This window comes from Morone saxatilis, unplaced genomic scaffold (assembly GCF_004916995.1).
Source record: "Morone saxatilis isolate NCDOM2014 unplaced genomic scaffold, NCSU_SB_2.0 Contig0, whole genome shotgun sequence".
In the NCBI taxonomy this organism is placed as follows: Eukaryota; Metazoa; Chordata; class Actinopteri; family Moronidae; genus Morone; species Morone saxatilis.
In genome coordinates this window covers 4514141-4536140 of record NW_023339650.1, presented here as the reverse complement: position 1 = coordinate 4536140, position 22000 = coordinate 4514141, and the positions used below count along the sequence as shown (strand labels likewise).

The window sequence follows — 22000 nt, the reverse complement described above, 5'->3', positions numbered from 1 at the left end:
TTGATGACATGGTCAGTCAGTAGATTAGGGGTTGAACTTCAACTGCCCTGAAAGCCTCAGCATTAGGCTGTCTAGACTGTCTGTTAGCCAGGAGGAAATGCCTTTCCACTGCACTGTTATGAAGAACAAGTAAGTAAACATTGCATTTGATTTAGAAGTACATGTGAGGTCAGTACTTATAAGAATATAGAGTAAAAAACAGACGACATATGAAGACACAAAAGAAACCAAGCAATTACTGAGGCAATACTGGAATTATCTTCTTTACTGTCATCAGTGTAATTAAAATTAAAATCCACAGTGGGGCTGCGAGGAAGCATTACAGCTCAATTGTCCCCTTTTTGAAATAAAATCTCCCCGGGCTTGTTGCGTTAAAAGCTACAGTGTCCTCTCCTCTCAAACATACTATCTGGTAAGAGGAGAAGAGCAGAGAAGGCTTGGTAATTGGGGCTGTACAGTAATAATGTGTTTAGTGTGGGCAGCACTTTCCTCAGTGTTAACATGCTGGGCCATTAATTGGCTAATGGAGTATATATGGTACAGCGCGGGGGGGGTCTCTCAGGAGAAAGTGGGGGGAAGGAGAGGAGTTGGAAGTGGAGCAGTTGCAGGTTGTCCAAGAAGAACGCAGTTTGCAGGTGTGGATGTAGAGTAAGGTTTGGAGCTAATGAGCATATTACTGAGCAGAAAAATGGCTTCCAAATTGGCACTCTGTTTCCTACAAAATGCATTTATACACCACTCATCTTCTTGTTGTTTTTCTGAACCTCAGTGTTAAATTTAGGCTACTAAAAGTCGGTTACCATTAGGAAAAGATCATGATTTTTAATAATTATGAAAGACAGCTACCGATTGCACCTTGTACCTTAAGTCAGAGTTTGAGAGACTCAAAGTATAGCCGAGGGTAATAGCAATGTCATTAGTTCTGCAGGTTTGGTCACAATCCAAAGTATTGAACAAGTAAAAATCACTCAATGAAAAGGATGAACAAGGTTTTTACAGTTCATCCTAGGGGGAACATGAATATCTGTATCCACCCAAAAGTTGCCAAGACAGGTGGCACTAGTTGACATTTTTAGGATTCATAAGTGAATCATTTGAATATCCTAACACACATCTGCTCGTGGTGCTTGATGTTTATAAAGGTCATAGGATCACCAAATCTTACTCACCAATCAGTAAGATTCATTGTCTGGGGGATCACGAATGTTGGTACCAAATTTCATGGCAATCCATCCAATAGGTATTGAGATATTTCCGTCTGGACCAAAGTGTTGGACCAACAGACTAACAAACAGACCAGTATTGCCATCCTCAGAGCCTTGCCACTAGCATGCCTAAAATGTAATTTGGGTGGCATTTTCTACAAAACACATTTTCTGATGCAAATTAGATGCATTGGAATGTAATTTTTAGGTGCCAAGGTTGCTAAATTACTTGTAGTTTCATTCTTGACACATCAATAGGACATAGGACATAGAGCAGAAGATATGCACTTAGGAATGTAGCAATCAAATCTCAGCTTGCCACAGAGAGACACACTGCCAACCGGCCAAGAATGGAAACTTAACACCGTATGAAGGTCCAGCTTTTCTGTCTGACAGTCAGAACAAGTTGGAATAGGCCTCTTACTGTAGACTGACAGGTTTGGATTGTAGACATGTTTTCTCCACAAACACATGGACCACAAGTGTTGTGAAGAATTGAAACAAAAGCTTATTATGAAAGTTGACGAGTCTATAAAAGCAACAAAGTTACAGCACAAAATCGACCAGATGGTAATGACGCAAATGACAGCATTAATGACTCACATCTTTGGTATTTTTGCTTGTTATTATCCTTTTATTGAAGTGCACCTATTAGCTTTATCCATGTCAGACTCCCGAGGCCTGGAAGAGAAGTCTCTATCTTTTAGCCTCATGTCGCCAGTCTAGCCAAGGCCATTATCTCGTCCTAAATGTCAATATTGCCGTTTTTATGAATCTGATTAGTCCATAAAACGCCAGAGGGTCTTGAGATCCCAGCGGACTTCCGTGAACCTGTGGTAACATCATTGTCTGGTCCTTCCTGGCAGAGATCTGACATCACTTTAGCCAGATGGCAGGTGAAAGGGCTTCTGGGAATTAGTGTCTTTCTCCATGTGACGCTTGTTTTCTATTTACTGACAGAGCAAGCTTAAGTGAGACCACACTGTGTGCATGTCACTGTGCTGTTAGGTGATCATTTTCATATTGTACTTGGTCCGCGACAATGCAAAAATACACCAAACCAGCTTAGAGGCTTTATAAATGACTGCATATCATGCAACATTGCATCAGGCTTCCATCAAAATCTCATTCCGCAGATAATGCTGAGAAAATGGGATTTTGGACGGCTAAAAATAAACAAGGGAGTCTATGAGTAGGATGTGGGAATTGGGTTAATCCGGCACTGAAAAATGGTGATTGTTTGAAATGTGATTACTGTTATTAAAATACACAGACATGGAAGAGGGAGTTAGGCTAGGGGGGATTCTAGCTCTGTTCCAAACCTGTCAATCATCTGTGAGGAGCAGCGGTGGGGGGTCAGAGGTCAGTTATGACCTGAGGTAATAGGGAAGTCTAGCACCAGTGGGAGGTAGCGTGCTTGTATGCGTGTGTTACCCTACAGCAGGGATACAACATCTGGAACCAGTGAGCAGTCTGGTGACTGCTGCCAGGGTCACCGCAGTGGGAGGTCAACTCCCCCTATCCCCCTGTCCTCAGCCCTTCTCCTCTGTACTCCCCACTGTCCACTTCCCCGCTCCTAAAATGCCAGCTCTCCCTGCTCCCATGCAGCACCATGACTGAGTCTTGTTAGATGCGGACAGATGGGCATTCACATGGAATCATTCTCTGAGTCAGGAAAGGTCCTGTGAAAGACTCTGTTGTGTGGAAGTGGTCCTGCGGAGTGGAACAGCATAGAGGGAGAGGAAGGGGCGGTAAGGAGAAAGACGAGGTCTGACTGTTTTCTTCTTACCTTGTCTTGTTAGAGGACCTGAGGCATAAGATTAGTACACTCGTATTGGTCCTGTAATGGCTCATGAAAAGCCATATTTTTCAATACAGCTTGGCTTTCAATGAAGCAGAAAACATTTTTCTTAATCCTCCTTCCATGTTACTTAGGAAAAGAAAGCCACTTTCAAAGTTTGAGGAGGTCTTCCTCAGGTCTCGACTGATCAATATCTGAGATGAAACCTAAAAGTTAAAATGCATCTGTAAGCCTCTCTGAATCCATGACAGGATATTATAGTGTTTTTTCTCTCTTGATCCTGTGCTGCCTCCTTACGGCACATTTTTTATGCCACTCATTACCTCAAATACCATAAAGTATATTCTAGTTTCTCTTTCTAGGTACGTTAGTATTCACAAACAAACGCATGTAATTCACAAGTTATCATCTTGTATTGTATATTATATTGTATTAAGGCTTCTTGATTATCTAAAACTTTTTTTACTCATCAAATGTATTTGCATCATTTTTTAGGATGTGGTGGCTATTAGTTAAATAAAGCATACAAAGTATGATCTTATCTTTCTGTAAAGTTTTATTCAAGTCATTCATGAATGGACTCAATGCAATCGTCACACACTCGTATATTTAGGCTTGAAAGAGTAACCATTGAAAGAAGCAGTATCATTTTATCCCTGTTGGTGTGACACTCTAACACAGTTACACATTCCTGAGTTCTTGGGAAACAAACAGTTTGGCGCGACATTGGGTCTTATCATGTCCTTGGCTTCTCAGTGAAGTCTCACACTGTTTACTTGGACATAGAGTGTAGTTAAAAACAGGGTTAAAGGTTATATGCATATAATGGCCATTTTAACAGGTTGTGTATGGTTTTACAATGACCAGATCAAAGGGTCATGTAGGCTCTTAAAAATTGCCATTAATGGTTTTAAAAATATTTTTTCCCAATTTTGCTGGATGATTTATAAACTAAAAAGACATATCACACTTTTTCTCTTCAATGTGTGCACAGGATCCAGGCCAAGACACGGGAGCTTCGGGAGAGGCAGGCAAAGGAGAGGGAATATGCTGAGATCCAAGACGTTGTCAGCCGCACGTTCAGCTCAGATGAGGAACACACCTACGCTGGCATCGAATCATTAGACTCGTCGGTGGATAGCAGCAGCATGGACCCTTACAATCACCACTACCATCTTCCTCAGAGTCCCCAGAGTCCTCACCTCCCCATGAGCCTTCCGGACAATGGTCCACCCCTGGAAGCTCTGTATGCCCAGGTCAACAAGCCACGCAATGGATGCCCTGCAGCTCCAGACAGGTAGGGGGCGCCCAAAAAATAATCCATACGCAGTCGTTGCAAGGCTGTTGACACAACACACACATCCACAATACTCAAGGCAAACAGTGTGCTTCTATCTCTCTCATTCATTCAAACGACACTAACTAGCTTTGTGCCTTGTGCTTATGCTGTGCAACAATCTCATTCATCTACACCTCATCTATAATGTATAAGCAGCGCTGTGATTGTATTTGTTAACTTTTAGTTGTCATGGGTGACACATGCACAGAAAAACAATGAATTTCACACAGTATTTTATCACTGACTCGTCCCTCAAGGCATTGCCCCGTGCAAGCAGGCAGAATCACCAGGCAAGGTAAAACAACAAGAGCATATCAGTAATTGTTCATGTGTTAGAATTTAATATGAGGCAGTCTTTTTTTTCATTATCCTTGGATCACAGGTAATCCTCCCTGGCCTCTCACACACCTTTTTCAGAGAGTCACACTGCATGTGAGTTCACCTTGTTTGTCGCTGGGAGGCTGTATCGCTCATAACCTCCATGTCAACACGAATATTTGATGTGACGACAATACCATGCAGCGTTATAGTTTCATATTACTGTGTTGATAGCCTATTGCCAAAAGGCCCATGTAGAGTTACCACCTGTTTTTATTCATCTAGTTATTCACTTTTTAGCTCCAGTGAATGGGAAAGTATCCATAGTTTCTTATGTTGTGATTGAAAGTGACTTAGCTAGTTACATTCTTCCCCAAAGGCCCAAAAGAGCTTACTTTCAACTTAAGCGTTTCATACAATGTTGCATCCTCAACAAAGTCCAACTAACAATCCACAAAACCTAAATCTATTCAACGTTGGCAAATGCAGCGAACCAGTGTCTGCCAGTGAAAATCGTCGACAAGAAATTTTGATTTTGAAATGGATAAAGCAATATTAAGATGCCTACAATCTCTTAGCCACATCAACAGTGTTGTGCATTTTAATGTTACATTTTATGTTTCTTATATTTTTATTTATCTATAGTAAGCTGCACATCTTGTTTTAAAATAAATCCAAGCTTTTACAGCCAAAACTTTATTTTTGCTTTAATGCCTCTGCCGAATCGGAGGTGTTATGAGGGCTACAGATTTCCTGCAGGTCATATCCAGTGGTGACAATTCAGGAGATTTCTGTCCCCACGGTCTCCCAGAACCTTTCAGGGTGTTATTAATGGATCGGATAATACCCACCTCCTGTGATTGACAGCTGTCACTTGGGGGCTTGTGACCTTTCACTGCTAAGTTCAGGTGGGGTGGGGTGCATGTGTTACTGTGTGTGACCAATACAGAGCACCTCTGTGTGAGTATGTGTACGTTTTTTAAGAGGATTTACCGGGGTAGAATCTCCATCCTGTAACACCACCCCACAACAGTCAGAGTAGATATGACAAGGTTATCTGGCCCCTATGATAGACGGCTAAATCCATGTGCCAATACATCCAGGGCTTAGTGAAGGCCACATCCATATGTCTAGAGTAAAGGTTACCTCTGCATGTTTCCTCAGGATAGCCTTGCTGTGTCATAGCAGCTATCTACTGTAAACTGTCCCACTTCCGAAGCAGAAGTTGATGATAAGCCTGGAAGCTAGTTGAAAGAAAAAAGACAATGCTTGAGTGGTGTTCATTGAGCCTGTGTATTCAGATCACAAGACTCCAAGATGTTGGTGAGTGATAGACATGATGCTATTGATTCTCAGTAGGAATATCAATATGCTGTATGCAGGGATATAGTATAAAAGCCTTAACATAAGACAACCCTGTGAGTGGTTAGTCTCTTTTTAGTCTCCTTCATTGCCAGAGGAAATATAAATAGCAATCTGCTTAGTAGCTCTCACAGAAAAATAAAGAGAAAAAAAGAGTTATGCAAAGTACCTCCTGCATTAGGGGTCTGACTGTAAACATGCATTGTTACTAAGATAGGACTGAAAAGAAAAATATTTTTTCTAATTGTTTTGGTCGCTTAGGTTTATTCACATTTAACCAAATTTCCATCAGAAAGCTGTTCCATATTTCTGTGTTTTGTCTTACAAATTGGAATAATATTGTTTTATACTGGAAAAAAATATAATTTTACTATTTATTAGGTTGTCTCTGAAATTTATCGGTTTCAAAACAAACAACATGAAAAGAACCTGGATTATCTTCTCCTTCCTGCTCTCTTGTAGCAGTTTCTTGGAAATAGTGAATTCTCACCTTCACAGTTTTATTATTTCGGCATAAAAAGCTTAGTGTTGCATGTTAATTATAAATACAAGCTTATATTTAGTTTGGGGTCTGAGCCCTAGGTATTGATAGTGCAGTATGGAGTTTTATTTGCAGGCACGGGATTAGCTGTCGTGAGTGTTGTGATTTGATTTGAAATATGCGCTGCATGTTCAACACTGCATTTTTGTTTTGCACCTCCAGCTGCTTTGCATATCTTGTGTATGCCAGCCCGGCTGTATGCCTGTAATATTTGTCTTGCTGTCTTTGAGATATAATATGCACTGCTTCTTATTTAGCTCAGAGGCTTTCTATTTACAATTTGCAAAAAGTAGTTTGAAACACATTCAGACTCAAGACTCCTGTCACTTGCCTATCATAACAAACGTAAACAGTAATTTGCATTTCTAAATTAAACTTAATGGATCTTTCATTGTCAAATATAAAGCGCCAACACGACATAATTTGCAATCACTTCTGACTGTTTCATGTATCAAGACAGAAAAATTGGATTCTGAACTTTTCTTTCGCCATTTAGATCCAGTTTGACTTACAATTTCTTCACTTTCTAATCCTGCCGCTGCTACTTAACCAAATATTTTGGAGCTGTAGAGATAACACAAATTTCCTGTTTGAAGGTCAGGAAAAAGGAAGTAGATGAGGATAGTTTAGGGCAGCCTGCTCATTCCTGGCTGTCAGTCAGTCTTCAGTATGAAAGAGAAGCCTGAGTAGCATTTAACCCTGATGTGGATACTGTTACTACCTTCTGAGGTGGGCCCTGGGGAAACACACTCTGATCAAAAGGGCAGATTAAAGATCGTATTTTACATAGATATTTGAGTTATTTTCTAGCAGAGTTGAGTCCCATGGTCAAACATCTGACAGCGAGCAAGCAGCTTGTAATACACCTGAAAGAACCTCTCACCACATACAAAATCTAATACATTTATTTTAAAATATCACAATGTCTATAATCTGATTTATTGTGATTGCCAGTGCTGGCTGACTATAATGGAAACAGGCTACAGTGTGTACCAATGCATCAGTTCAACAAATAAAATAATACCAAAAGAAGTTTGAGATTTGAGTCTTTCAAGTGGTACAGAGAAGATTTGTTTGTTTTTGTTGTACGTTTTAAAAAAGGACATGTATAGAATATGCATATATACACAAAAACAAAGCAAACCCAGCACTCTTGTTTGCTAGATGCCAATATCTCCTACATCAGAAAATATTATTGTATGGTGATATTACCATGGTGCAAGCCATCTCTTGATTATCATATGACCTCTAGAAACATGGCACAACTGCACAAATCTTACCTTGTAAAATTGGTTCCAGGGTAGTCAGTAGATGGAAGTAAATTGAATTGGAATTAGCTCACAGTGTTCCTTTATTTTTTGGTCATTGCCGGGAAAAAACATGCCAAATGCTGAACAGGGGCAATGTGTGTTGGAGGATGACTACACTCAAACTAATCAGTATCTAAAAGCCACCTTGTCAAACATTCACATAGCTGGAAAGACATCTAACAATGCTGGTGTACCCAGGAGTCTAAGTTCCCATCAGTTTGTTTACTCTACACCCCTCGGTGCTGTCATTACAACACAGCATTTTAGTCAAATGGAAGAAGGTTCTTTAGATCCAGTCAACTAATTAGAGACACTTAGGGGCCCTTTGGTTGATTTGGGGGGGGGTGCTCCTTTTTTCAAGGAGGTGGGGTCCACATGCCTGCAATTGCCAGATACTCTACATTATAGTTTTGCATCTTGGACTCTTTTTATGCTTTATGTGTTTATACACATGTGCATTCATTTTATGCCATAATAAAGGCATTCACTCATGACTCGCCAAGGCTTTCAAAGCTGTACTCTTGTTTATCCACTACAGTTAATAAGAAGAGGCTGCAGCTGGATAAATAGCCTGGGTATACGCCTCTCTCTCTGATAGACCTTTGGTAATGGAGCCCTAATGGGAAGGTCACTGTGACTGTAAAGCTGGAATGAGTCAGACCTGAGCCTATAAACCCATGGAGATACAAGGACCCCTGGTTGCTGTGGGCGTCCAGAGATCCTGCCCATTCTGCCGTATCAGGTTTTACTGTTCCTCTACGGGATCACGGTACAACAAGAGCTCATTTGACAATTTATTACCAGCCTCAACGTTATTAGAGCTGGCAGCACCAGTGGTGTTTTGACAATGCTGTCAGACTCTGTAAAACTGAAGGGCACCAATAGAAATACAGGATTTATTCATGGTCAGTTTTGTTAAAATCTTATATAAAGCTAACCTAAATATCCTTTTCACCCTAAAACCTGTAGCTTGAATTCTGCTCTATTAGTGAGTTTACATGAAAGTGAGCCAAATGCTAACACCTGAACAAAGTGTTTTCTTTTTCAGTTGTTTTTTTTCACCTTATAAAAAAGTAGACCTAGCAAAATAGAATGACCTCATTTCTCGACAGGCAGCTGACAAGTCAACCCCTCCATCTGCTGAGGGACCATGGGGTTTGGGTGACTGCCGTTGGATGCCGCGTTTCAGAACGACAACCTGACAGGTGCCAGTTTCGATGGGATTTGTGGGAAGCGAGCGTGAAACAAAGCATCACCTTTGAAACTGCAATTTGATTGACTGCTGCTCCCATTACCCAGTCGAGTTTCTAAAGCTCCTTAGAGCATGGGCAAGGAAGAGTCAGAGAGACACAGAGAGGAAGAGGTGGGGGGAAGCAGGGAGAAAAAGATACGGAGCTCATGGAGCTCAGCAGTGCAAAGCCCTTGAAGTCCTCTGCAACTCAGCAGCTCCAGAGAGGCTGGCAGGCAGGCAGCAGAGAGAGAAAAGGAACCCAAAGATCCTTACCTAAAAAAACACTCACTGTGGTGTTTTCCCCCTCTCTCCACACTAAAATTCAGTCAGAACCTCCACTTTGCATGGTCTTGAAATTGGATTATGAGGTAGCTAATGCATTTTCCGCAGCTGATAAAAGGTCAGGCTTTTCATCTTGGGAGAAAGTTTGTGAAGATTTCCTCCCTCGCTCTCACCACCTCGCCACTCTGAGGCTCGAAGACCTCGACGAGTTGGGAAACGTTAATTTGTGGAGAGACACATACTTTAACACCTCAGATGGAGGGTCTTTTACAGCTGTCAACTGCTGTCAAAAGCCCGCCCTCCTGCTGTTCACAGCCACAGGCTGATTGTTTGGATCATCATTCAGCATTTCATTTTGTCTTGTTTCTTATTGACCCCATTAAGGTTTTTGGATGAGAAAACATCACAGTACCATTCCAACAGGGATCATAATCATTCGGTTTTATTCCATGCTGTATTGTTTGAATGGACCGTTGGATGACTCGATTAAAGTAATGCAGATGAAGAGTAAGTTCTCATAAACAACAATGTTCCACCTCAATCAGATGATCACTGAGCCAATCTGAAATAATCGCTTTTTTTATTGTTTGCTGTCTCTTATTTGGCGTCTGTAATTAACTCTGCAATCAACAATCAGTCTCTGCGATTTTTATAGTCTATATTTTCATTTAGATGCAATCAAAGTAAAATTAACAACACTTTCTGACTGCAACATCTGTAGCTTTGATTAAATCCTACCTCTCAATAATTCATTGGTAAACAAATGAATCTTTTACGAACCCCTGCATCTGTGTTAAGACTTTAATAACAGCTCGTAATTCTCTAATAACGTTTTCATGTAATTCTCAAGGGAGTAAAATTGATATGTCTAGCATTGAGGAACAGTTTGCTTTAATGTGACGCATACATTAGTGGTAACTAATTACATTTTACTTACTCATTGGTTTCTCTGTTATTCCAGTGTGTTTTGTCTGGTGTATCCAGTTCCTTCGCCTCCCGTAGGCTGCCAAGCTAAACAAGACTTAGAGTCGACGCTGCCTGTATCACATTTTATTCCCTGGGCCATGGCAGCATGTTTTGGCGCTGCCTTTTGTTTGTCTCTGACATCCGCCAGTGTTTTCCATTACTCCCTCTAAATGTCCTTGTGTGGGTGTGAAATTAGTGTCCTAGTGAATGTATGGAGTAGTGCCCTTTCCTGCTCTAATTGAGAATAAAAAGGGAGACTGAGGTGATGGAAAGAGTTCATCTGGAATGTTAGCTCCTGGTGAGAGACCTGCCGGTGTAATAAATGAGCCCGGCTGAATCCTCAGGTCAGCTGTGGTTACCGGCGTCTGCAGGACATCCTCGGCACCTGCTAAACCTGTGTAGATGATGTTTCAGTCCTCACACAGCTCTGGAAAAGCCCCATGTAAACCCTGTAGATAGGTTACAAAATGAGGGTGCAAGTCCAGTACACAGACACAGACCCACTGACTTTTGGCCTTTCCTCCCAGCCTGCTCTGTGCTATGGCGATAGTGCAAGAGGCCTAATGCACCAAATGCAACAAATGCACATCAGCCTTATCGCAGGGGTTCCACACAGATAGCAATGTGTATCTCCCAGGCAAAGCAAGTGAATTATTTTTCTGGTCTGTTTTCAATTTTTTTTTACCCTCACTCTTCGGAGAGAGCCCTGTGGGATGGATGTGATGAGATGGAGCACAGAGAAGGCAATTTATCCTCCGTTTGTACCATTACGTTCATTTAAGAAAGCAAACAGCCTGAAAGCAGATTGAGAAAGAGAGAGAGAGAGAGCGAGAAGGAGGGAGGGTGAGAGAGATACAGACCCACCTTGCCTTCAACTTTTCAAGTGGATCAAGCTGATTAAAGTTGCGCGTACAGTATGTATTTTATCAACGTCCCTCAAATGGGATGCCTGGAAGACACGCATACAGTACCTAATGAATTTTCACAAGAAGATGAAAGGAAAGGGGAGCTTGCCATTTAGGGCAGGCGTGCCCCAGCAGACAAAATGGGAAGCGGAGATGGAGGGAGGTTTGAATATGGCTAAGGGCTGCTAAAGCCTCGTTTGTTGATCGGCACCGGAGGGCATCTCATTCCCGGCAATCAGCAGCTGCAAATAGACAGTTAATCCCCCTCAACTCCCCTGAAGGCTGTGATTCCTGACACCGTAACTTGACTGTGCCACAAGGAGGAGAGATTAACAAAATAGACAAGCATTCGCCGGGCCTGGCACATTTTTTCCCTACATTTTAGAGTGAATGTAATGATTTGTTTTGAAAATGTCACAGCAACTAATTTGGAGAAAGCACACAGAGAACATGATGATAGCAAATGTGAGATGTACTTTTCTCCAAATTCAGTCACTTAGAAATCTATTTTGATTGAATAACACACACTGCGGTGCGCCTGTTATGTGAACATGAGGTTCCACTGTGAGAAACTCCTTTTTTTCACATGATAGATAACCTAATATCATAAACTAATCACGGGTCCTCTCCGCAAACATAGCATCACTGCTTTTATCCCTGCTACAACATCACACACTCTCACACAGCAGTTCCAGAAATAGATCAGGTGAGGAATGCGATGGAGAGGCAGGTGACTGCGACGCATGGGTTTCAACTATGAACCGTGTCGGCAAGCAGATGACTCTCACGCCTCCTCACCTTGTTTTCATCTGTCTTTTCAGTTACGCTGAATGTAAACACACACATACACACAAAATTTGACGTCAGAGTGTCAGGCAAGGATGCTAACTGCTGCATTTTTCATTTTCCAGCCAGTTAAGTGAAGCCATGAAGATCGTTGTTTACTGTAAAGTGAAAGCTGGCAGAGGCGTCAGGGAGTGTTTAGGACTTCCCTTCTCACCCTAAATATAACTTGAGCTAAAGTGACTACAGGAGGAAAAGCTAGAGGATTAGAGCTTTTTTTCCACTTAAAATCAACTAATAAGTGTTAAGGAGATGATGTAAACTTCTCAAATCTGATGTCATCTTTCTTTCAATAGAATATTCAGGTTATAGGTGGAAGAAAAAAAAGCCCTCATGGAGGGCTGTTGAAAACCTTGGCAATAACACAGTAACGTATGTAACAAACTTTACTTTTATTTTATTTTTTGCCAAGAAATATGTCTGGGAGATCCCATCAAACGAGGTACATGTTAAAAATAAAGTCATCAAAATTCAGTTTAATAAAAGTTATAATATAATAACTTCTTAACACTGATGACTATACTAATCCACACCATATTACTACCAAGTCTTTTTCATGCTCATGTTTCATCTTCTCACCTGCATCCTCAGAGGCATGCCAACAAAGTACCAACCAGGTAGTGCCCAACACCAAACAGCCTGCGTGCCCTCAGATCTCTGGCTAGTTAGTACTCTCTATCTGTTTCCTGGGCAAATGTCCAGTCTTACAATTTCATGTGGTTCATTTTTTTGTTAGATGTATCACTGCTGGTGTTGGTTTAACTTACTTTAACCTACTTCACAGCACTTTCACATACATTAGAAATTGGACAAAGTGGTACATTAATGCTATTTTCTCCAAGACTTAATAGCTTCACATTTGCAGGCTACCTTCTGTTGAAAGGGTTGACATAAAATCCCCACACTGTTAACTATCCTTTAAAAACAACAATTCTGAATATTAGCACATATTAGCTACTGGCAGCTATAATATTCAATCAGTGGTTCAGGTAATGATCTTCAACCACCAGTAAAGTATATTCTTAAAACCTTAAAAGTTCAACCATTACCTTATTGCAGTAACGACAGAACCACACTCAAATTTGCTGTTAGAAAGGGTTCAAATCCATAACATTATAAATGAACGAAGCCACTAAACTGGAGAGATTTAGGCCCAAATATTTAGTACTGACCGGTGGCCCCTGCATCAATTACCAGACTGTGTCCTTAACGCTATTTTCTAAGTGGTCACTGGGGTACAACTGTATCAAGAAGTTAGTCCATTCTAATCGAAAGCCAGCCAGTGTGTACAAGGCACATAATTAAATTTACCTTGCCCATATCTGAGCCAGCGAGCCTGTGCACTCAACACAGAACAGCATTAGTTCTCTCTATTTTAAGAGCAGTATCCATATTCCTTTGTCAGACTACGCCATTGTCGTTCCAATCCCTGTGCCTTGAACAAGCTCCCAGCGGCAAATCGGATCTCGGCAAGAGCCTTTGTAATTACAGGGAGCTGAATGGGTGAATACGTCCCAAATCCGCAAGACCATCCAGCGACACATTCCATCTGTCTTAAGCCTCCTTCCAATATTTGAGATCGACTCATAAGGAGGTATTGAAATAGTGCACACCACCCCCCTTTTTCTGCTGTTTGTGTGACAAATCTTTAAAGTCTTTTGAAAGTTGTGGACTAAATTTTTCATTACTACGTGTTGAAAAATGTAGGCCTTTCACATAAATTCTGGAAAAGTAATTGTGTCTGGTATAATGGGGTTCCATTCTAATTTAACATTTTTGATAAGACTGCTGTGTGGATAAGTAATGCTCGGCTATTGTAGTGGTGTATTTGACAGCTACAGTGACAGCGCAAGAAGCGTCACATGAAGTGAAAGTTTAAAATAGTGAAAGTGAAAAATAAAATGCTAAAGCAGAGAAGGGTATGATGTAAAATAAAATGAATGTTTGTGTTTTCATGTCCATGTTATACCTCTGGCTTTATACTGTTGGACAGCTAGAACCTTTTCTAACCTTCTAACTCGAGTGTTAGATATCCGTGCATGTCAGTGGGGTGTATAACCTGTGGTCATGCAAAGAACATGGGGTGAATTTCCCCTCTATTACTCCATCATCCTACATAGGTTGGATAGAATTAAACCAGAATATACCAAGGGAAGCCTAGGGGCTTCTCTGTATGTGTTTCTATCCAGTACAGGCTGTGCTGGGGCCAGAATGGGCTCTAGGGCCCCTCTAGCAAAATGGGACAAGTGCTTCATTAGGTCACCTGAGCCCGAACTGTTTGAGCTCACTGTGGGACCCAATAAAATCCTGTGGGGGCCACCAGACATTTCTAATGCCATCAGCATGCCCGTAAAAATGCTATTAGCCTTTGCAACTGAGTAATGGCAGTACATGGCCTTGTTGGTCAGCTGTAATAGGCCTATGATGTCATCACGGATTATCATGGAGCCAAAGGTCTTAGAGCCGGGCCTGTTTAAAAGAAAGCAGGAATATTCAAGGGAATGACATAAGTATGTTTCAGTTTACTCTGTATCGACTGTGAGTGGTGGGGTTTGTTTGTGCCAGGAGAAATTACTGGGAAAGTGAATAACCAAAGGCATTTTAACCTAGTCAGCCTTATTGAATTGGCTCACTGATTGGACCAAACGCTGTGTAGGTCACTAGTAATAAGCTCTGCTTTTCCTCTCCCATCCCTCTCCTTTTTTTTCCAGCCTAGAATTGGACAGTAAATATCCAGTTTTACATTAATTTCATCTTGTGTTGAGTAGAGTTTTAAATAACTCCCAGTAAGGTATTATGATTTCACCAGTTGAAAATAATTACTCATTAGATGCCATTATTTTCTAGCAATGTAAGAAGAAACTAACTCTGGCATTTATCAAATCTGTGTGTGAAATTGTATCATATCTGTGTTATTGTTGGCTATTACCACCTAAAAATACCCATGTGACCGTGCCGTCTCTTTGCTCCTCCATCCTTTAGCTTCACAGCCTCTATGGCTGATGGTCTGTAAGCGTCCCTGTGAGAGATGTCATCCCAGAAACACTCATCTTCTCTGCCGTGATTAAACATAAGGAATAAGCCTCATCCTGCAGTTATACGACCATCATTAAAGGCTCACCACCGGGCCGACCTGCAGTCGGTTTCACCCTGGATAATGGCCATGTTTTAGTGGTAGTCAGGGACGTCAATTAAAATCCACATGGGTTTTATGACCTTTTGTAGGAAGTGGTGGTTTATCCATTGCATGGCAGTCAGGGCTGGCTAGGTGATAAAGGCTGTGATTTCAAAGCAGATTATGGTTTTGTGTTTACGGCTGGAGTATTGTATTTGTGTTTTGGTTTGCATTTATGTGAGATCATACCCATGTCTGAGAGCAGACGTGTGTGTTACCATTCTTTCTCTGGCGCATGTCAGGGTCATATTAATGTATTGCAACAGACTGGGAGTTGATTGTGCAGGAGGACTTTAATAGAGTGGTTGATAGTGGGGCTCAGAGTTCTGACTGGAGACAGTGAGTGGTTCTCAGATGATGAAGCTGACTGGCAGAAATTAATACTACTGGAGCGAGTATGGTTACATCCATACAATTACTTCCTGGTGATTTAAGGTAATGTCTTTTGAAATACGTGCTTCATGTGGAATTATGGTATTTAGGTTTCACCCCTCCACAGGGAGGGCAGAGGTCATGGTCAGCTGTAAAACAGCACTTCTGTAGTGAGAGTAAAGACTGACTTTAGCTGTGTGATTAACAGCTCACTGGGGTTTGAACATGGTACATTTGTGGTTATTGTAGTAAGAACACAATGATTTAAAGGATAAAAGCAGTGTGTTTGTAAGTTTTTCTTTCATACAGATTGCTTAGTCTTTACATTCCTGATGTCTGAGCAATTTTCCAAAACTGTACCTAGTGTTACAAGGTGGGGCCACTGAAAATCTTGTGTTGGCACACCTGTGGGTGGGGAGGTTCAGTGTGATGCAGTGACGGACAGTCAGCAGAACAACTACTGATTTAAATGAATAGTACCTAATGTAAAATGAATAGTACCTACAGTAAGAATCAGCTGCATCCTTTTTAAAGGGGCACTCCACAGATTTCTATGCCACCCCTCTGGATCTGTAAGTCCAGTCTGAATTATGGAGTTTGAGGGATGTAAGCATTTGCAAGGAGGTTAAAATGAAATATGCTATTTTGTTGCATTATGGGAATCATAGGATCCACTGTTTTTGAAGCTGGACCAATATCTCGGCCTCTGCTTCTTCAATTTCGACCATTATTTTTCTAATCTGTCTCAATTTTATATCAATTTCTGACAGCATAGCTCATCTATTCCATGGTTAAAATGGTTTAAAATCAATATCTCTCAATTATTTACTTATTTGTAGTAGCATTAACATTAATTTATCACACTAGAACACTTTATCTGACTAGAAACAATGCCAGAATATATAATAATGCCTACTCCGATCATCACAAATTTCACTGTTACCGCAGTTTTCTTCCAACGTGCTGTGAAAGCAGTCACACAATTTTAAATCTTCCCATAGAGGCATCCATGGCAAGAAAATCTCTCTGTTGTATGATCCATGTATAAACTATCGTTATGGCTGTTGTCTCACTTTGTGTCTACATAATCACAGTAAATCTCACCAGACATCTGTTTCACAGCAGAGCCTGAGTCATGGATATAGTGAGGTGCTACAATGTCAAAGCATATATCACCGGGGCTGTGGAACGATTCTTCCAATCCTGTGAGATCATAAACTGTGAGATAAAGACGTTAGAGATTTCGTCATGGGCCGCGGTACCTAAGCATTTCTTAAAGTAACTCTTTGTGTGCCTTTTTATCATGGCAGGTTGCTGTTAGGAGGCCCATTTATGTTTGTCAACTTCTGTATTATGTGTGCAACCAAATTCATGTCTGCAGGACATTTGCAGAATGAACTAAAACTGATATTATTGCTTTCATTAATAATACTTCTGAATGTTCTCTATAATTTTTATCTTTAGAAAGCTCTTTAGAACTAAAACACCATACATTCATAGCAACAGCTCCAACCCTGAAGCAAAAGTGATTTATAAAAGTGATTTAAGTCCAATTTCTTACTGCATATTACACAGAGGAGGTTATGACAGCTTCAGTAACGAAAAAGAGAAAATGTGAATTTTAACATTAGTTGTAATGTGGAGACCTGAAATGTTCTTTGAGGTTGTGTCCTTCCCCCTCATTTCATCTGTCCTCCATCGCGGGGCTATGAAGAATCTATAGTTTTTCACTTCTTCTATTCATTAATGCTTCTTTCTCTCAGTCTACATTCATTCTTTTTCTCCCTTTTTCCCGTTGTGTTCTTTCACTCCCCACCCTCCGTTTCCCATCTCTCTTTCTTTATCTCCGTCTTTCTTCCCCTTTTTCCACCAATGCCAGGGATACTGAACAAGCCCCAGCTATCAAGCCATAATGAGCATGTTCACTAAAGCACTGATTCATCAGGACAAAGAGCGGCAGAGAAGGATGGATGACAAGGGGAAGAGAGAGAATAAGAGAGAGCGAGGGAGACGCTGGAGTGTACCCTTGAATGGCTTTGGACTGTAAACCCCTACAGCTTCCTCCTCCTCTGCCTGTATTTTTCCTAATAGCCTCTTGGGCTATTTCTGGGTCCCTTTTTAAATGGGAGGTGGGTGGGAGTGAATGCAGTGAAGGGGTGGAGGGGTTTGAGGGTAGTGTGTGTGAGGTGCAGGGTGGGGGGGGGTTGTATTTGGCCCTGCCGAGGCAGTGAATAAGCACTCTGACTCGCAGCAGGATCAGCGGTGGTTGTGTGTGTGTGTGCATGTGTATGCATCTCTTCTCTCGTCTCCAGTGGCAACAGAGAGCCCCTACAAACACACACACACACACACACACACAAGCACACACACACACACACCAACACACACACACACAAACCCTGAATGTGGAACCTCAAAAGCTGATTAGTCAAACTTGTGATTTCCAATTTCAAACTCGCGACACAAATCCCGCACTTAATATTCATGCAGAAAGCGGTTAGGGCCCCTCGCTGTCCCGTGCTGCCCTAGGGCTGTGGGTTGGGTGGTGGGTGAATGGTGGGGGGGTGCCTTTTAATCAGCTTAGTTAAAAGGATGGAGATGAGGAAAAAGAGGAGGATGACAGGGAAAGAGAAAAGAGAAAGTAGGGTTTTTTGCTACTTGATTGGGTAGGTGGCCCATCGGTGACAGCAGCCCACACACATACGTAGACACACACTCAGGGTGAACATCTTATCTGGGGGTGCAGTGACAAGATGAGCTCCCCCCTGAATCACACACCCACCCATGTCTCATTCAATCTGCTGGCCCGGAGGTGGCCAATACAAACAGACAGTGAAACGTTGTTTTTAATGAAATGGTTTGTTGTGTGCGCCTGTTTGTGCATGATTTTGAGCCAGCTCATGCTTTTGTCAGAGAGCACACATATCGTAAACAGGATTACGGCCGCATCTGACAGACGTCGTTTCTATTTTAGCAAGGGTGACTCTAGTGGTGCCACTGTTAGTGTGACTCCTCCGTCTGTGTCTTTTAACTTTGTAATCAGGATGGCGTGCTGTGTCATCGTCACTTCCCCGCACAGACAGGCAGTGCTGGCAATAAAGGAGGGATGAGTGAAAGAGAGAGTTTGGAAGATGAAAGAAAGGGAGTAACAAGGAGGGAGATGGACAATAAAAACACACAGGGATCCAAAAAAGGAAGCAAACGCAAAATGTTTACCCACCTCATATTTGTGTTTTAACCCCCTTTGCATCCCAGACTGTTAATGCTCTGTTGTCTTTCCCTTTTTATTTACAGGCTTATGGCACTACTTCCAAGCCACTGGTACTGTACATGTTGTAGGACAGATTTCATGAAAAAGTTTTGTGTGATTTTAAATTGTTTGGGGTTTTTGCTTGAATGCACACATCTTCAATGTCTGTATATAAATAGATAGAGTGTAAGTGTTCCGGGGATATGAGCCTTAGTACTGTTAAAAAATATCATATCTTGTTTCCCTCCTATTGTTTGATCGTTTGGTTCATTTTAGGCAACATGTTGCCATGGAGTCAACGAGTTATCCCCCCAAGGAACAGTGCAATTAGGTTCGGCGGAAAAGACTATGCTCTTTGATGGAGCCCCTTAAAATATTTCAAGCAGCAAAAAGAATTCTGAAGGAAGAACTAATGAACACATACATGAACAATAATTCTTAGTTAAATCAACAATACTAAAGCAACCAGGGTTGAACACCCAGAATTCACCCAGGAGACCACTTTTTGTGTCCCAAAAAGTCAACGATGACTTTTTTTAACTGATGTAGCTACACAATGTAACTTGTGTAACGTACTTAACTCAGCTCAAGTACATAATGTAACTAACAATGGTCTTTTCCTAAACCTAACCAAACTGTGGCTGCTTCACAACGTTAAGCACGTGATGACGAAGGTTCGATACACCTGTTGCTGGAAATCATGTAAATTGGGTTCAAAAGGTTAAAGGTTGTGGAAAGCTACAGCTAACTAGATGATATTGTATTTGGACTTTTTTATTCATCATCACACCTACAGAAGCAAGAGCCAGGGAGAATGATGAGCAGACACCAGCAGGGAGACACAGCTGGAGAGATATAAACACAAAGAGAGTTGATGAATGAGTGAAAAATGTTAGGAAAACAACAACTAGAAGGTGAAAAACAACAAAACAGCAAAAGAAGCGAGAGGTAGTGAACCAAACAGAGGTAGACAAAAAGACAAAGATTAACCCAGAGGAAGAGAATACAGGGAGGCGAGCAGGCCTCCACCTCCCAGAGAGCCAGAGTGATTGCAGCGAAGAGCGTTTCACCCTCCCACACCTCCCTGGCGGGGCCACAGCTGTAGACCCCCATCCCATCATTCATCCAGACATAGCAGAGCGGTGCGAGATGTTTCCAGTCTCCACCACACTCCATAACTCAGCCCCTCTTCTCCAGAGAGACACTCCTTAAACACCACCTCCCTCCACCTCTCCCTCTCTTCGCTCTCATCACTCCCATCAGTCTGTCTTTAAAACAACCACTGGAGATATGAGAAGCAACAGCCAGCGACCGTCAGCATAACCCTCCACATATCTACCAGCCTCATCCCTGCAGGCCTGGGGGAGAAGAATGTGGCAGACATGTGGACGGTGTTGCTCCTCAGGGAGACTTTAGGAAAAATGGCAGCAATAGAGTCTACAGGGGCTATAATTCACAAGGCCGGCTCCATGATGCTGTGACACGGTTATTAGCCATATAAACTAGAGCTGTCACTGTGTCATTATTGCTCACATTCATGTGAGACCATCCTTTTCTTTTTATTTACTTATTTCTTTTTAACCGGCTTTGGGCTACACTGCTGATAATTCTCTTTTTTTGTGTCATGGCAGTGATATTGATGCCTCTGGCCAAAATACTTCTGCTTTCCTTTTGTTGTGATTTTGCTTTGTTTTGCCACTATCTGACAGAGAATAAAAACACACACATTGGCACATTTACAGGACATAGATGTTAATTAGGTGGCTTTGTGCCTGCAGTATGTTGACAGCAAGTAAACACAGCAGTGGAGCCTTCACGTTTCCTACAGGTTCTGCACAACTGCTTATAGCATTAATTATAAAGACATAGTTAAATATCAATTAGCAGCTGTTTTAATAGTCTTATACATCTGGGTTTATAAGTTTAAAATGTCTGTTAGCATGATTGAGGAACTGAGGTTGATGAATTTACTACTGCTTTTGTTTTCATGGTTTCTTTCATTTTTATCTCATTAACTTTCAGCAGATAACTAACGCTAACTAAATAAAATACTCTGTCAAGTGATGCGGGTATAACTCCACACTTCTTATGTAACTGTTACGAAAGACACTATTGAGATGCATTATGGGAAATGCAGGATCAAGTGTTTTTGGAGATTGATCTGCTTTAGTGGCAGTGTGTGATTTAGACTTTAAATACTTATTTTAAACATACAATCTTGCCTTTAGCTGCTAGCTTCAAAGAACTCAGCCATGTTTTGCTCTAAAATATCGTTTTTCCTTTCAGGGTACTGTGCCGTGACAGTATCTAAATACGCTACATCAGGTACAAGTCTCCCCTCCAGGTTTGGGAGTCCATTTTATGAGCTGAGTAGCAGCAAGGTCAGGGTCTCTCCAGCTTGCAAGATAAATAGACTGTTAGTCAGTGTTTACACCTGGGTCAGATTGATATATGTCCCCCCGGTTAGGCGAGACATAAAGATCTTATTCTCTCTCATCTTTGTCCACCAGTCTGACATCACAGCCAGATGAGCGGGAGTTATGGGATGCATCTTTGATGTATGCTGAGCAGAAAGAGGATGCAGGACTAGAGAAGATTTATAAACAGGCACATGTGAGGTTCAAATCTCTGGCTCGTGTTTGGGTGTTGCTTCTTGTCATATTCAATTTTGACCTATTTAAATATTCCTACTCCCTAGTTGCAGAATATTTCAAAAACATAACCAAACCACATGTTTATTATGTACATTATAGCTCATTTATATCTCATCCTGGACCCCCATTATCTTGATAATATGCCATACACCCTCTCATGCCACCCATTTAATGTAATGCCTTATTGTAGCTTAAGTTCACATTGAATTATAACGACCAGAGAATTAAAACTACACATTTTGCATAATACATACTACATTTCAATGCCTTATCATCAGTGTCTAAGCTTTTATTACATAAAACAGAAAGAGATCACAGATTTTTCATGATAATGTAACCCTGGTTACTCTAAGCATTTATGTTGTTAGATGAGCTAAATAACTACTTTCGGGTCATGGGAAAATGCAAACGCATGAGGGCTTTAATGTAACATGGTCCATTAATGA

The 22000-nt window shown here is 41.4% G+C and overlaps 1 protein-coding gene across 1 annotated transcript in view; it reads left to right on the top strand.

Moving 5' to 3' along the window:
- Positions 1-22000, top strand: part of LOC118321211 (partitioning defective 3 homolog) — a gene marked incomplete in the record, with an annotated part of 316585 nt that overhangs the window by 236368 nt on the left and 58217 nt on the right. The window contains 1 exon segment of the mRNA XM_035652443.1: positions 4001-4303. Coding sequence (XP_035508336.1) covers positions 4001-4303 — 303 coding nt within the window.